Consider the following 15,219-nt stretch of genomic DNA (forward strand, 5'->3'; position numbering starts at 1 on the left):
ATTTTGACCATTTGGTCTACTATTAGCCTATAATCTTGATGGAGGCTGCAGCTACTATAACTTTGCCGTTTCCCAATAATGTAAGCGTTGAGTCTGATGTGGCAAGACTACATGTAGTTCAGTGTGTGCAAAGCAGCCACTGCTTTAACCCTCGACTTGCTTTAGTCGTCATTTTCTTTTTATTGACTACGAATTGGTGGTGGTTTTCCATATATGAAAAACTTCCACTGGACATACGATGATTTCTCGACATATGTCGAGGAAGCGCCAACTAGACCAAGATGGGAGTGTATACATTGTAGGTGGTCGCTGCTCTGCAGCTAGTGTTAGTAGTCTTGCTGCATCTACATTTTGTGTTAAAAAAACCCCAGACAATAGTTGCAGTCTCCGCTTAGATAATAGGCTAGTCTACTTTCATTTAGGTCCAATTATTATTTGGTAAAAAATCATCCCCTTCCAACAACCCAGTTCTGCTAACACTCTATTACTCTTTTTTATGATCATTTGATCGATTTCGTCACTTTATCTAATCATTTTCCCATTTGGTCCAATTAGTCTATAATTTGTCAGAAAGTAAGGGTGTATTACAAGAAACTTATTCACAATTGATGCAAACTCTTTTTTGCAAAATTGCAATTGGTCAAGTTTCAACAAAAGCAACCTGATGCATACCGTACTCTATTGCAAGACATAACGTATCAATAAGAAGAACATTTACAATTAATTGCAAGACTTGATTTTGGTCCAAAAATTGAATGCAAGTTTATTTTAAAACTCCTTAAGTATAATGTCAGACAAATTTGGAATTACCACAGAGAGTTCTAATTGCACCAACTTGGACAAAGGAAAAAAGAAGTCTTGATTAGACAATGTTCGATCAACCTAGGCTGGTTTTAGACAAGTTACAATTTATATGAATTCACAAAGTGTGTTCTAATTGGCCAGGGAATAGTTAGCAGATATGCAACATCAATCTTGATTGGTCAATATTATATTTGATGACTGTCTTTCATTTCATTAGCCTCAAAAATAAAAATAAAAAAGAGGGAGGAAAATCTGCAAGGGGATTTTCCTGGAGGAATATCAGCTGTTAAAGATGATATTAGTGGGCACCCCCTCCCAAATTTGTATGGAAATTGTTAGTATGTACTCAATATTCAGATGCAACATTGAAATTTTACATCAGTTAAACAAAATCATGTAGAAAATACCCCATGCTCTCTCCCAAGCATCCTCTAGCTGACTCTGATGCTTAGACACCCACTCATCTATATTAGCTGATTTATCATTACAAATTTAGTTGATACAATAAATAATAAATATATGTAATATCAATACAGTTAGATATCTGCATTTTATAAGTCAGTCTTCTCTATTGATGCAAATGCCCACCCCAACAAAAAGTTTATTTGAATAAAAAGAGAAAAATCCAACAAGCACAACACTGAAAATTTCATCAAAATCGGATGTAAAATAAGAAAGTTATGACATTTTGAAGCTTCGCTTGATTTCACAAAACAGTTATATGCACATTCTGGTCTGTAAGCAAATGAGGAGACTGATGATGTCATCCACTCACTATTTCTTTTGTATTTTATTATATGAAATATGAAATATTATAATTTTCTCATTGTCAAGTGAAACAACGATTAATTCCTCACTGAACATGTGGAATGAGCTTTGTATAATACTATATGGTTCAGTCAAGTTGGCCCTTATTGTCAAATATGTAAAAAATGAAATATTGTTTAATTCAAACAATAAAAAACAAAAGAAATAGTGATGGACATCATCGACTGACTCATTTGCATATCACTGAGTTGTGCATATCACTGTTTTGTGAAAAATAAGCGAAACTTCAGAATGCCATAACTTTCTTATTTTACATCCAATTTTGATTAAATTTTCAGTGTTATGCTAGTTTGATTTTCCTCTATTAAAATCAACATTCATCTGGGGTGGACTTGACCTTTAATGGAATCAATGTTCTTTGACCGGATTGTGTTATATTTGTTATTTAGTCTCTTTTAAATTGAATTGATTTCTCTGGTCCCAGTATATTTGCAGTGTAAAGGCAGACTCACCATATCAAATACAAAGGTGATTTATTAAATAATCTTACAAAATAAAAGAGAATTTCAAGGTTGCCAACTGTTAATACATGTTTATACATACATGTATATGTTTCACCTACATGTATTTTTAGATCATGACCATAAATTATATATTTTTAGCAAGTTATGTTTTTTTACTCATTTTTTTTGTGAAGAATATGATGATCCCTTTTTTACATGGATTTTCAGGGCTGGCTTGATGTTAAAACTTGTTACAAATATTTTTACAGTTTGCAGGACTATGCAGCTCATATTTATTTACAAAATTCTATATTTTACAAATCATTACACAAATTAAATTGAAAAAAAGAGTATGTTTCATGGTGCTGATAAACAGAACTTTCATCTATCTGTCACATTACGTTTGTCATGGGGATATTCATTTGTAATTGTGTACACCTTTATCTCTGCTCATAAATTGCCTTCATCTTTCTTGGCTTACTTCACGACGGAACCACTCTACTTTGATGTCAATTTTACTCACAGATGAGAGGAAAGAACTACGAAAGAGTTGAAAAGGTAGGAATATCATGAGCTTGTTCATTTTCTAGGCTAGTGTTAGTGTTAGGCATTTAATTTCTATGTTTCCATGTATGCGAGTTGCGTTGCTATTGCATGATGGTTATGTGGATTGAACTATGTAGGGTTTTGAGAGCCGACTGAAATTGGCAAGTATACATGTATTGCATCTGGTTAGACTGGATGCACGATCTTGCCATTTTTTGCAGAGAAGTGAGAGAAAGAGGGGGAATGAGAGTGAGGATTACAAAAAAAAATCCATATTTTATTGTTAAAAATACACATGAAATGAAATGCTCCGATAATTTGCTTTGCCCAATTGATCGTGGGCCCGGCAGCAACTGTGCAGTGCCAGATCGATGAGGCTCTATCCCTTTAATTGTTGAATGCCAAACAGGGTAGCAGCAACTCCCATCTTTTAACGTCTTTTGGTCTGGTGCGGCCGGGTTTGAACTCTCGACAGATGCTCTACCAACTGAGCCAACACACCGGTATATATGTACATTTTGATAAGTGAGAAGGAATAATTTATAAATTTTTCATGGCTTTTTGTAAGATGTAATGTAAATGAAAGGGGCACAGGTCTACTTTTGAGTAGCTTGTGTCAATAGTGCAATATACTTACTTGAGAAAATTAGAAATAGAATAGAAATATACATTATGAACATAATCATTCAATCCACTATGGCACAAAAATTTGGTCTCCTTCCCCAGCTGTTTCAGCGATGCTTGATGAAAGTGCTGAACATTGATCTGTGGAAGTGCTACCTGGCCTACGTCAAGGAGACTAAGGGGAGTCTATCATCGTACAGAGAAAAGATGGCCCAGGCCTACGACTTTGCCTTGGATAAGATGGGGATGGATATCTTTTCCTTTCCTATCTGGAATGACTATATCAACTTCTTGAAGGGAGTGTGAGTATATTAAAATTACGCATGTACATGTAAATACATACACATGTAAATACAAACATTGTGTAATTTATTGAGTAGATTACACATAATCATATGATATACTTCTGTGGAATTGAATTATCTACACTAGTGTACAGAAAATCCACACAATTATAATTAACCACAGAATGACAAAAAACATTAAAAAATGAAAATTGAAAGTCTTGTGCCAAAGGGGATGAAGTTCCAATGAAAATTATCATTTTTGTTAAACAAGGTCTATATCGCGACAATTTTTATTGCTAAGCTGTCAATCTTAATATCAATCTAGTTTTAAAGACATCACTTAATCAAGGACAAAATCTCTTAAAAAGGTAAAAGTGCTACAATATAAACCCAGCACAAAACACTTCTTTTTTAGAGGCTATTAAAACTTTTTGTGATGACTGTCAATACTTTTCTATGGCAAAACACCATGCCAAGAATGAGTTTGTAATACCCCCAGTCTATTTTTCCTACTCTTTCTGTCCCCTATCAGTGAATCTGTAGTTTTCAAATGCAGAAATCCATTTTAAATAATCCAAAAAACATTGCTTATAAATCAAACTTAACCTCGCTTTTCAACGCTTTTTATGAACTCTGTATTGTGTTTCTAGTTCAAGGCAAAATTCCTTTCTATAATTGACTGTAAATGAGTCTATAATACCAGTCCGTTTCTCATTTTGTCCATTTCAGTGAAGCTGTAGGTTCGTATGCAGAGAACCAGAGGATTACTGCTGTACGACGTGTATTCCAACGAGGTATCGTCAACCCCATGTCAAATATTGAGGCTCTTTGGAAAGACTACAACAATTATGAAAACGTGAGTGTGGTGGGGGATTTGAATTTATTGTTAAACGCTGGTGTGTATGTTGGATGACAAACTGAAATGTAGCTCCAGTCTTAAAAATTATGTAGTTTTTTCCCATCCAATTTGATCAAATTATCTGTGGTTTGCCTGTTTATTTGTTTAACACTTTTTCAAATGGTGACATTTTCGGCCTTGAGTACATCTTTGAACTTTTGAATTCAACTTTTTTCCCCCTATTTTCTCCAAACAGGGTATCAATGTGATGATAGCAAAAAAGATGATTGAAGATAGAAGCAGAGATTACATGAATGCCAGGAGAGTTGCCAAGGTAAGTCAAATTAGTGATTATAAGAAAAGAATTGATGTAATTTCAATTGACTATATTGAATTGTATAATGGCATTTTTCCCCATTGAATTGAACTTAATGGGATCAATTTCAATTTATTTGATTTTACCTGCATTGATGTAGATTTAACTGAATTGAACTGAGTGGATTGAATTGCAATGAATTGATTTGAAGTGAATGAAATTGAATAGCATTAAAATGAATACATGGACTTTACTTGGATTGAACTGAATTGAATTCAATTCAATTCAATTAATCTGAATTGAATTGAGTAGACTTGAATGTGATTGAATTAAGTTGTATTTGAATTTGTATTTGAATTTGCTAAATTGAAATCCTTATTCTTCTCACAGGAGTACATGTATGAAGCTATAAACCGAAACAAACCATCTGTTCTTCCAACTGGTACAGTTGAAGATGCAATTGCAATTGAATTGAAATTAAATTGTATTGAAATTTATTGCATTAAATTGAAATGGAATCAATTGAAATAATTATTATCCTCATGAGTATGAAGCTATCACAAACGGTCTCAACCAAAACAAACCATCTGTTCTTCCAACCAGTACAGCTAAAGAGGCAATTACAATTCAATTGAAATGAATTGAATTAAAATGAAATGAAATGAAGAGAATTGAAATAATTATTATCCTCACAGGAGTATGAAGCTATCACAAAGGGTCTCAATCGGAACAACCCATCCGTTCCTCCAACCGGTACAGCTGAAGAGGCAAGGCAAATAGAACTCTGGAAGAAATATGTAAATTGGGAGAAGCAGAATCCACTTAGGACAGAGGATCAAATGCTTATTACAAAGAGAGGTTAGTAGATATTTTAGAGCATTTTCGAATAATGAATAAAATAGGCCTTTCACAGAGTGGTTCAAAGTCATGGATGTTTCTTGTGTGGGAACCTTGTAGCCTTATTGGCCCGTATTCTGAAGTCGGGTTTAACTTAGACCATGGTCTAACTGCTAAAATTATGGAAGCCACAAATGTCAAAATTTTTATTACGTTGTATGTTTCTTATGTTTACTGTGCTCTTTCCTGATTTATTGATGGTGAAGACAATCATCTATCTATACTTCCTAGACAATTATGAATGATTTGAGAGCCAATTGAGCTGAAATATGATATCTGTACCATTGGTGATTTATGTAACAATTGGTTATCCATACTTAAACCACAACTTTAAACCTGAGTTTAAGTTAAACCCGAGTTCAGAATACGGGCCATTAAGGTTATTATTAATCTGTTGGAATAAATAAACACAATGTTTGGAATCCATTTTTCGATACATTATTTGTACTTTTTAATGTTACATAAACAGTAGAATTTCAATGGGGAATAATTGTTTTACTTTTGAAATTTGAAATGAGTTGTACGTGAGTTTTCATAGAAACCCAGTTTAGTTTACAATAGCGCTTGTCTCATACCCTTGAAATCAGTTTGTAGTATTATTACAGTGGTTTCAAAACCACTGACAGTGTTTAAGTATGGACACTTTTCCATTTAACCCTATTATTATATTGCAAAGTCTAATGTCTGACTTCTTATTAAACAAAGATACATATAAGAACTTTCTTATTTGATTGCAAATCTTTTGAAAATTGCTAACATAGTAATCAAAAGTTACATGTAACTCCTCGATTGATTCTTGATTAGTTTTCATATTTGTTTTGTTCTTTCCAGTAATGTTTGCCTTTGAGCAGTGTCTCCTGTGTCTTGGACATCATCCTGATGTATGGTATGAGTTTGCTCTCTATTTGGAAAGTGCTAGTAGGATATTCACAGAGAAAGGGGTAAGTTAATAGTGATCCACTTGTTCAACTAGCTGTTTTATTTTTACCTTTCTGATGACATTTATCATCGACATGTTATGATTATGAACATATAAATAATAGTAATGGTCTTTTATTGATTTATTTATTCCTTGCAGCTAAATGCCACTCTCGACCCAGGTGCTAAATGAGTACCCGGTAGGATGCGAAAATTATTGTATGTTTGAATTTGCCAGCGCCATTATGAGGCTGCGATGAATGCAAGGAATGCTCCCCAGGGAGTGGCAATTGTGCACTTTTTGTGCGGGATTGAAATGAATCCAATGACCGGGGTAATAATATGCTGTAAAGCGCTTTGAGCCATTATGGGAAAGGCGCTTTATAAAAATTAGCTATTATTATTAATGCTGAATTACAGATAATTGTACATATACATATAAAATATTGCCTATGTGCATCATTAACATTGGACAATTATTTGTCATTCAGAATGCATTAAAAGGCCATTATTATTTATAACTGAATAAATAATAAGTGGATTAAAAATCAAGTTTTATGATGATGGATAAACTTCATTTTACTTTATTAAACTTTATAGTAAAATGAAAATTCAAAAATGTCAGTGGGTGACAGAAATTACACAAAAATTGACTTTAATCAATGAAAGCAAATATTATCACACATGGATGAGCTTTATTTGGTCAGATAATTGTGATTATGAGCTTGGATGACACGTTTCTAAATACAGGTGATTCTGCTTTATTTTTCAGGATATGAACAGTGGAAAGGTGTACAGTGATGAAGCAGCTGCAGTCTACGAAAGAGCCATCTCAACATTTATGAAGAAAAACTACCTGATATACTTTGCTTATGCTGACTTTGAAGAGGTAAGTTGAACTCCATGGCCCGTTTTCTGAAGTCAGGTTTAACTTAGACCATGGTCTAACTGTTTCCTAAATTATGGGTAGCCCAAAGTGTCATTATGTTGATAAAGTTGTATTTTTCTTATGTTTACTGTGCTCTTTCCTGATTCTTCAGTGGTGAAGACAATCATCTATTTATACTTCCTAGACAATTATGAAATGATTTGAGAGCCAAATGAGCTGAAATATGATATCTCTACTGTTAGTGATTTAAGTAACACTTGGCTATCCATACTTAAACCACAACTTGAAACGTGAGTTTAAGTTAAACCCGACTTCAGAATACAGGCCAAGGTGGTGGGATGGGGTTGGGACTGCAAGGAACTTGTACACATTCAATTGCAAATATCAGTTTCATGTTTTCTATTGGATATTGATAAATTTATTTTAACCTTAATGCTGTTTTTTTTTAATAAAGGAGGGGTATGAACAAACGGTTCCATGACATCTGCTCCGGCGACAATTGCTCCGATGGAAAATCTGCACATTAAGCCAAACATAAAATCTAACCTCCCAAACTAAATAAATCCTAATCCTTGTGTTAACATTATTCTGAACCAAAAACTCTATGACAATCCTAACTCTAACCCTTTGCCCTTTGAAATATTAAGACCGGAGCAAATGTCGTGTCACCAAACAAACACCTCCAAACCTCCCATTTTACTCAGAACCTCTGATTATATTCTGCCATGGACAATGGCATGGAAGGTCAAAGGAAGTTGAATAATGTCATTTGAATACATGTAATAATGGGTGATTTCAAGTACGGTGTTCGTCGTATGTGTTGAGAGGGTGAAAGGGCTGCTGAACCGAGCTCCAACACCGAGCTGAGTTCAGAGGAGCGATACCGATCGCGTTATCGATAGCTTATGACGTCATGCCTCTGCGCTGCTGATCATCTCAACTTCATGCGAGAAATTCTCGACGACGAAAGTGGAATCGGGAAGAAATTGCAATGAAATCTTATCGTACAGAATGCAAAGGTTAAAATCACTGCAAGAATCAGAAAGCATAAATATTATTTTTCATTAAAATGAATAAAACTTTAATGATTTGCGCTCATCTTAACTGTAAAAGATGATTTTACGGGGATGTTTCATCGTGTTCACCGCCTGTTTGTGAGCTACAGTTCATCAACACTAACACCGACCTTGATATCACGATTTTCTCAATCCCTGGGGATTAGTGTTGGTGAATGGGCAAATTACATGTAGATCGTCAACGCCAGCTGTAATGCTCAGTTCAGCAGACGACATTCAACACCAGCGCTCAACATGAACTGCCAGAAATACGTCATATTTTCTGAGGTCAACACCAGCGTGATTTCAAGTACGGTGTTGGTGTTGTGACAACACCAACACCAGATTTCAACACCGTACTTGAAATCACCCAATGTATCTAGAGACAATTGTTTTCATTTGTTCATGCACATAGTTTTATACATGTCAATGAAATTGAAATGATAATCTTTGTGTATACACTTGCATCCATTCTAAGTAGAGACTTTGTATTTTTTTGTTGGAAATTAAATTGGATTTTAGTTTGTTGGGACAAGCCTGAAATGGTTGCCAATTTGATAATCCAATTTCTCATGCTTGTTTACAGGGGAGGATGAAGTACGAGAAGGTTCATAATATCTACTCAAGGATGTTAGCGCAGGAAGACGTGGACCCAACTCTGGTAAGTAACCTTTGTTTTTATTTATTTATTTTTTTTTGGGGGGGGAGGGCGGCAGGGAAAAAATGAATACTTTTGAGGGGCTATTTTTGTCTCGCCTGCATAGCAGAGCGAGACTATAGGCGCCGCTTTTCCGACGGCGGCAGCGGCGTCAACATCAAATCTTAACCTAAGGTTAAGTTTTTGAATGACATCATAACTTAGAAAGTATATGGACCTAGTTCATAAGGTTAATCAAGTATTACTGAACATCCTGCCTGAGTTTCAGGTCACATGACCAAGGTCAAAGGTCATTTAGGGTCAATGAACTTAGACCATGTTGGGAAAATTATTTTCAAAATCTTAACCGAAGGTTAAGTTTTTGAAATGACATCATAACTTAGAAAGTATATGGACCTAGTTCATGAAACTTGGGCATAAGGTTAATCAAGTATTAGTGAACATCCTGCTCGAGTTTCAGGTCACGTGACCAAGGTCAAAGGTCATTTAGGGTCAATGAACTTTGGTCAAGTTGGGGGTATTTGTTGAATTACTATCATAACTTTGAAAATTTATGGATCTAGTCCATGAAACTTGGACATAAGGTTAATCAAGTATTAGTGAACATCCTGCCTGAGTTTCAGGTCACATGACCAAGGTCAAAGGTCATTTAGGGTCAATGAACTTTGGCCAAGTTGGGGGTATTTGTTGAATTACCATCATAACTTTGAAAATTTATGGATTTAGTTCATGAAACTTGGACATTAGGTTAATCAAGTACCACTGAATATCCTGTGCGAGTTTCAGGTCACATGACCATGGTCAATAGTCATTTAAGGTCAATGAACTTTGGCCGTGTTGAGGGTATATGTTAAATTACCATCCTAGCTGTGAAAGTTTATGGATCTAGTTCATAAAACCTGGGATATAAGAGTAATCAAGCATCACTGAACATCCCCTGTGAGTTTCAGGTCACAAAACCAAGTCAAAGGTCAGTTAAGGTCAATAAACTTAGGCCATGTTGGGGTAATTGTTGAAGTGCCATCATAACTTTGAAAGTTTATGGATAGAGTGAATGAAATGTGGACATGGGTGTAGTTGACAGTCTTAAGTCTCCGTTCAAATGTCATTTATGGTCAATGAATGTGGTATTATGTCATTATATGAATGATGTTTTTGTGAATGTTTATTTTATAGTAGTTTTCAAAGTTAGCACTGCTGCTATATTAAATTGCGTAATGCAGGCGAGACTGCCAGAGGCGTTCCACTTGTTACTTCTTTACATAGTTTTGGAGGGTTAATTGAATTGATTTGAATGATTATTCTTTGAAATGAACTCTTGTGTGCCTGCATCATACATGCTACAAGTGGTGACACCAACAGTATCTTCCTCTACGCACGAGGATTGTCAAGGACTTGATGGTAATGTTTTATTGTGTGTTTTCTGATGAATGTTCTTTTAATTTCCCAATGTACATGCATCAATTTCACACTAGGGCAATTCCATAAAATGATCAACCTTTTTGTACGTCCATTTTTCTCAAGTTTTACTTCACTTCATAAACTGACAAAGTCATGGTCATTTGAGAACATTACAGACTGTCTAGAAAAAGAAATCAGAGACAGAAATTTCATGAAGGTTCCACATATAGGAGGTCAGACAACATAATTTATGGAATAGCCCACTAGCAAACGTGGATGATAAGACATTTCACAGACGCAAGTGTAGTAAACTACTTGGTGTTTCTTAACGTTTTCAATGCAGGTATACGTGCAGTATATGAAGTTTGCCAGACGAGCGGAGGGCATCAAGGCTGCAAGGACAGTATTCAAGAAAGCGAGAGAGGATCCTAGGAGCAAGTATCATGTCTTTGTGGCTGCTGCTCTCATGGAATACTACTGTAGCAAGGTGGGTCTCTGCCCTGGTCGCCACCCAATTATAGTCAGGGATTTTATTCCCCGTGATTTAAAAAAAAAGTATTTATGTATCCTACCAAGATGTAATTGTTTTCATTCATTGAGATTGTCATCACAACTGGCATTTTCATTTTATAACCAAATTGGTGGGGATTTTCTAACCTGATTGCTAAGAAAGCATGTATGCTTGTAAGCAAGCAACCAGAGGACTGATGGCTTTAGGTCCTCTCCGAAGGACCTGGTAATGAGGATTAATGCCTACCAAAGGGCACTAGCGCACCAAGTGGGAATCGAACCCGGGTCACCGAATCCCCTGCTCTACCGAATGAGCTATCGCTATTTATACTGTCAAGTTACTAAAGCATTTTGAAAATTTAGATTAGAGAGTGTTTCATAAAGTGATTTTCACTGACAAATTTGTTTTTAGCCAATCAGAACCAAGGATTTCAGTAGCTTATAACATCTGCAGGTGAAAATCAGCGACATAAGTCTTCATTGAATGCTCCTCCCCTGATCCATTCTGATTGGCATCCATCATTGCATTGAAATAAAGTACTGAAAGAAAGAATGAAATGTTGTTAGAATGATGTGGAGATGGTGTTATTATCAGGCATCCTAGGCCCTGTCTTGCAAAGAGTTCCAATGGTTTCGAATCGTAGTTAAATTTTATTTGATCTAAAATCTTTCTCGTAGCTCAGCAAATTCAGATCGATTACAATTTGAATTTGATATGAATGAATTGGAACTTTTTGTAAGAAGGGTCCTGGGATGCTTTTCATCAACATTTTTGTCTGACAAGTTGCCAGATCTGACAACTTTCCTTGATTTTGATTGGTTGAGAAGCAGTGTTACTATGGTAACTGTCGGATAAAATGGGACTTGTTGGAAAAGACGTCCACAAGTCTTTTCATGAAATGCTCCCCCGGGGTGTGTATGAAATTGGTCTTATCTTCATTTATACATTACAAAATTTATTGAAATATTGTTTTTCTTTATTTTTTGCATTTTACCTCTTTCTTCCAGGACTCACAAGTAGCTTTTAAGATCTTTGAGTTGGGTCTAAAGAAGTATGGCAATGTTCCAGAGTACATCCTAGCCTACGTAGACTACCTTTCACATCTCAATGGTAAGTGGACATATGGACAGTCTCCTTAAATTATTCAACTATACTTCACTTCACAAATCCACTCCAGCCATCATAAACCAAACAAATGAATGTCCCACTGTCCCACATTAAGTGGATCGAACGTACTCACTTCATGAAATTTCCCAGATGCCAACTTCGCAATTCCACATCTTTGGTCCATGGGTCCTGGGCCTATCTTAAATGATTGCCTTAGTTTCCGAATGAAATTGAAATGAATCGAACTAGGGATTGGATTTAGAAAAGGTGGATTATTTGATGGAATCGTTTCTGTTTAATTTTCAATTTTCCAGAGGATAATAATACAAGGGTTTTGTTTGAGAGAGTTCTTACATCGGGAAGCCTTCCTCAAGAGCAGTCTGGGTAAGTTAGCAAAAGTTAAGCCATTGTCAATATGAAATAGGTTTGTTTGGGTTTGACAGATAGTGCAAGTCACTAAATATGGTTATTGTATTTGTAAACATGAAAATGTTTATTTTTTTGCATTTGGCTTGTATCAAGAATATTTCAATGAACTACTTATCTTGTGTTTAGATGTTGTTTACTGGAGTGCTGATTGATCTTACTGTATCTGGTTATCTGTTACATAGCAATAGCAGGGGAGCGTTTTATGAAAGGACTTGTTGGACGTTGGACAGAGTATTTGTTAATCTGTGGCCCTTAACACAAAGCTTAGCAAAGATCGTAGAACATCTTTCTATGATTGATTGCATTGGCTAAAATGTACAATCATAGGTGAAAGTCAAGTGTACAATGGTACCCTGATAATTGCCATAGAGACAGTCAGATACTTGTACCTTTCAGCTGATCAACATCAAAGAAAGTTGTCAAACAATTTTGCAGAATCTATGTTTTATTTCTTCAATGAAGGAAAAGCCAATCTTTGTGAAACATTCAAACTGTATTATCATTTCTACACAGAGAGATCTGGTTACGATTTGAAGATTTTGAATCGACATCGGGAGATCTAGCGAGTATTATCAAGGTGGAGAAGAGACGGCAGACCATCTTCAAGACAGATTACAAAGATCGCGAGACAAGCCTCTTGGTTGACAGATATAGATACCTTGATCTTTTCCCATGCAACACAGCTGAACTCAAAGCATTAGGCTACAAGGTAGTAAGCTTTCCATAGCTCTTTTGGTTATGAAATATTATATCCGTCATAATAATAATCTAGACAGATGATTGGTCTAAACCCGTCATGTGACCAAAGATAGTTCCAACCAATGTTACGAAATTGGCAAAAATGCCATGAATCCCAGCATCTGACGTCACAACCCGGGAATAGTACCCCGAGCCGTGGCGTCAGACGTAAGTAGTTCAAAAACTATTTACGAGTGGGCGGGGCTTAACCAAACTCATGTGCACGTACAATGCGCGTATGTGATCAAGCCAGGGGCATCACCAAAGCTAATAAAAAGAATTAATGAATTCTCTCTCAAAGATTGTTATTCAGTTCATTCCTATCTGATGTAAGTAATTCCGATGATGGATATAAATCAAATATTTACGGCCTTCGATCAGAGGTTTGGTGAAACTATGATCCCCTCAGTGACGCGAATGTGACCATTTTCCTTCGGGACTTTGCCCCTCAGGAAAATAGTCGCATTCCAGAGTCAATTCGGGAACCATGGTTCCAACCACCTCCTCTGGCAGCCATACATATTTGTTCGATATATATGTGTGAAATGTCTTCGCATTTGATATAGATACCAATCTAGAAAAACCCACAGTAAATAGGCTACCAGGCAAGGTACTCTCTGATAAGCTAAAAACATGTAACTTTACTTTTCATTTCATTTCATTTATTGGTTTCTGCAACACTTTTCATAAACACATTAACAAAGAAAATATAATAAAGATATACGTATTACCGACAAGCAAAAACATTGGACAAATTTGCATTTTCTATTAATACATATCGATTTTTAGAAGGTTGCAGGGGTTGCTACTATAAGGTAACCTTGATTGCGTGGCAACCCCCAATCTTTGTAACTTTCAAATGGAAATTTCGAAAATTGGCTGAACTGCTTAGAGAATTTGATACTTACATGTATCTTCATCATATTGATGAATTGATTTGAATAGAACGATATGGAAACTAGTAATCCTGCATGCATTGAAATCCATGTTTCTAAATTGATGCTTTTTCAAGCGTACTCACAAAATTACTACACATGTTTATTTTGAAGGAAATAGACCATGCCTGATAATATCTCAGAGAAACTTTGTGAATTTTGTGTGAAAAAATAAGAAATTAATGAATGAATGGATGAGTGAGCAAATGAATGACTGACTGACTGAATTAATGGATGAATGAATGAATGCATTTATTAATGTATGAATGAAAGAACGAATGAATGCATTTATGAATATATGAATGAATAAATACATGCATGCATGCATTTATGAATGACATGAATGAATAAATGAATGAATGAATGTATGTATGCATGCATTTATGAATGAATGAATGAATGAATGAATGAATGTATGAATGACATGAATGAATGAATGAATGTATGAATGACATGAATGACATTCATTGAAGGGATAGATTAAGAATAAAGATATTATCTTGCTTGTTTTTTTAGGATCTAAAGCAATCAAACAAGGTGTTTGCGATCTCCGTCAATCCAGTCAGCTCAGAACAGAGTCAAGGCACTGAGGAGGGAGGTGAAGCGGCAAGAGAGAGCAAACAAGAAGAGATCTTCAGACCAAGTCTGGATCAGATGCTTCCGTTCAGACCTCGTGTTGCACCATGTAAGAATTCTTTCCTGAATTTGAGTGATTTCAAGACGAAAGAAAATGTGGGAAAAAGGAGCATGTTTTGTGAGCTATCTAATTCTTTTGGTGATATTTTGAAAAACAGTCTTTAGAAATTGTCCAATGCAAGGGATCACTCTTCAGATGCCCTCAAATGATTATCCTATAAAAAAACCCCAACATTTGGACAAAATATTTGGATGTAGTCCTATAGATTCTTATTTGTGTACAGTGTATATGACCTTAGACATAATTGAGCCAATTTGTCATGTGGTTCATCCAATGGCTTACAGCAAAACATTTCTTC

The 15,219-nt window shown here is 35.5% G+C and overlaps 1 protein-coding gene across 1 annotated transcript in view; it reads left to right on the forward strand.

Annotated features, from left to right (window-relative positions):
- LOC129282488 (cleavage stimulation factor subunit 3-like) overlaps positions 1-15,219 on the forward strand; it is a 30,379-nt gene that overhangs the window by 11,824 nt on the left and 3,336 nt on the right. Inside the window, exons 4-16 of the mRNA XM_064114833.1 lie at positions 2,601-2,633; positions 3,348-3,547; positions 4,262-4,388; positions 4,627-4,704; positions 5,382-5,544; positions 6,415-6,524; positions 7,274-7,390; positions 9,032-9,106; positions 10,848-10,991; positions 12,023-12,125; positions 12,437-12,506; positions 13,065-13,260; positions 14,741-14,909. Of these exons, the coding sequence (XP_063970903.1) occupies positions 2,601-2,633; positions 3,348-3,547; positions 4,262-4,388; positions 4,627-4,704; positions 5,382-5,544; positions 6,415-6,524; positions 7,274-7,390; positions 9,032-9,106; positions 10,848-10,991; positions 12,023-12,125; positions 12,437-12,506; positions 13,065-13,260; positions 14,741-14,909 (1,585 nt within the window). The remainder of the gene's footprint in view (positions 1-2,600; positions 2,634-3,347; positions 3,548-4,261; positions 4,389-4,626; positions 4,705-5,381; positions 5,545-6,414; positions 6,525-7,273; positions 7,391-9,031; positions 9,107-10,847; positions 10,992-12,022; positions 12,126-12,436; positions 12,507-13,064; positions 13,261-14,740; positions 14,910-15,219) is intronic.

The sequence above is a fragment of the Lytechinus pictus genome, unplaced genomic scaffold (assembly GCF_037042905.1).
Source record: "Lytechinus pictus isolate F3 Inbred unplaced genomic scaffold, Lp3.0 scaffold_20, whole genome shotgun sequence".
Classification (NCBI taxonomy): Eukaryota; Metazoa; Echinodermata; class Echinoidea; order Temnopleuroida; family Toxopneustidae; genus Lytechinus; species Lytechinus pictus.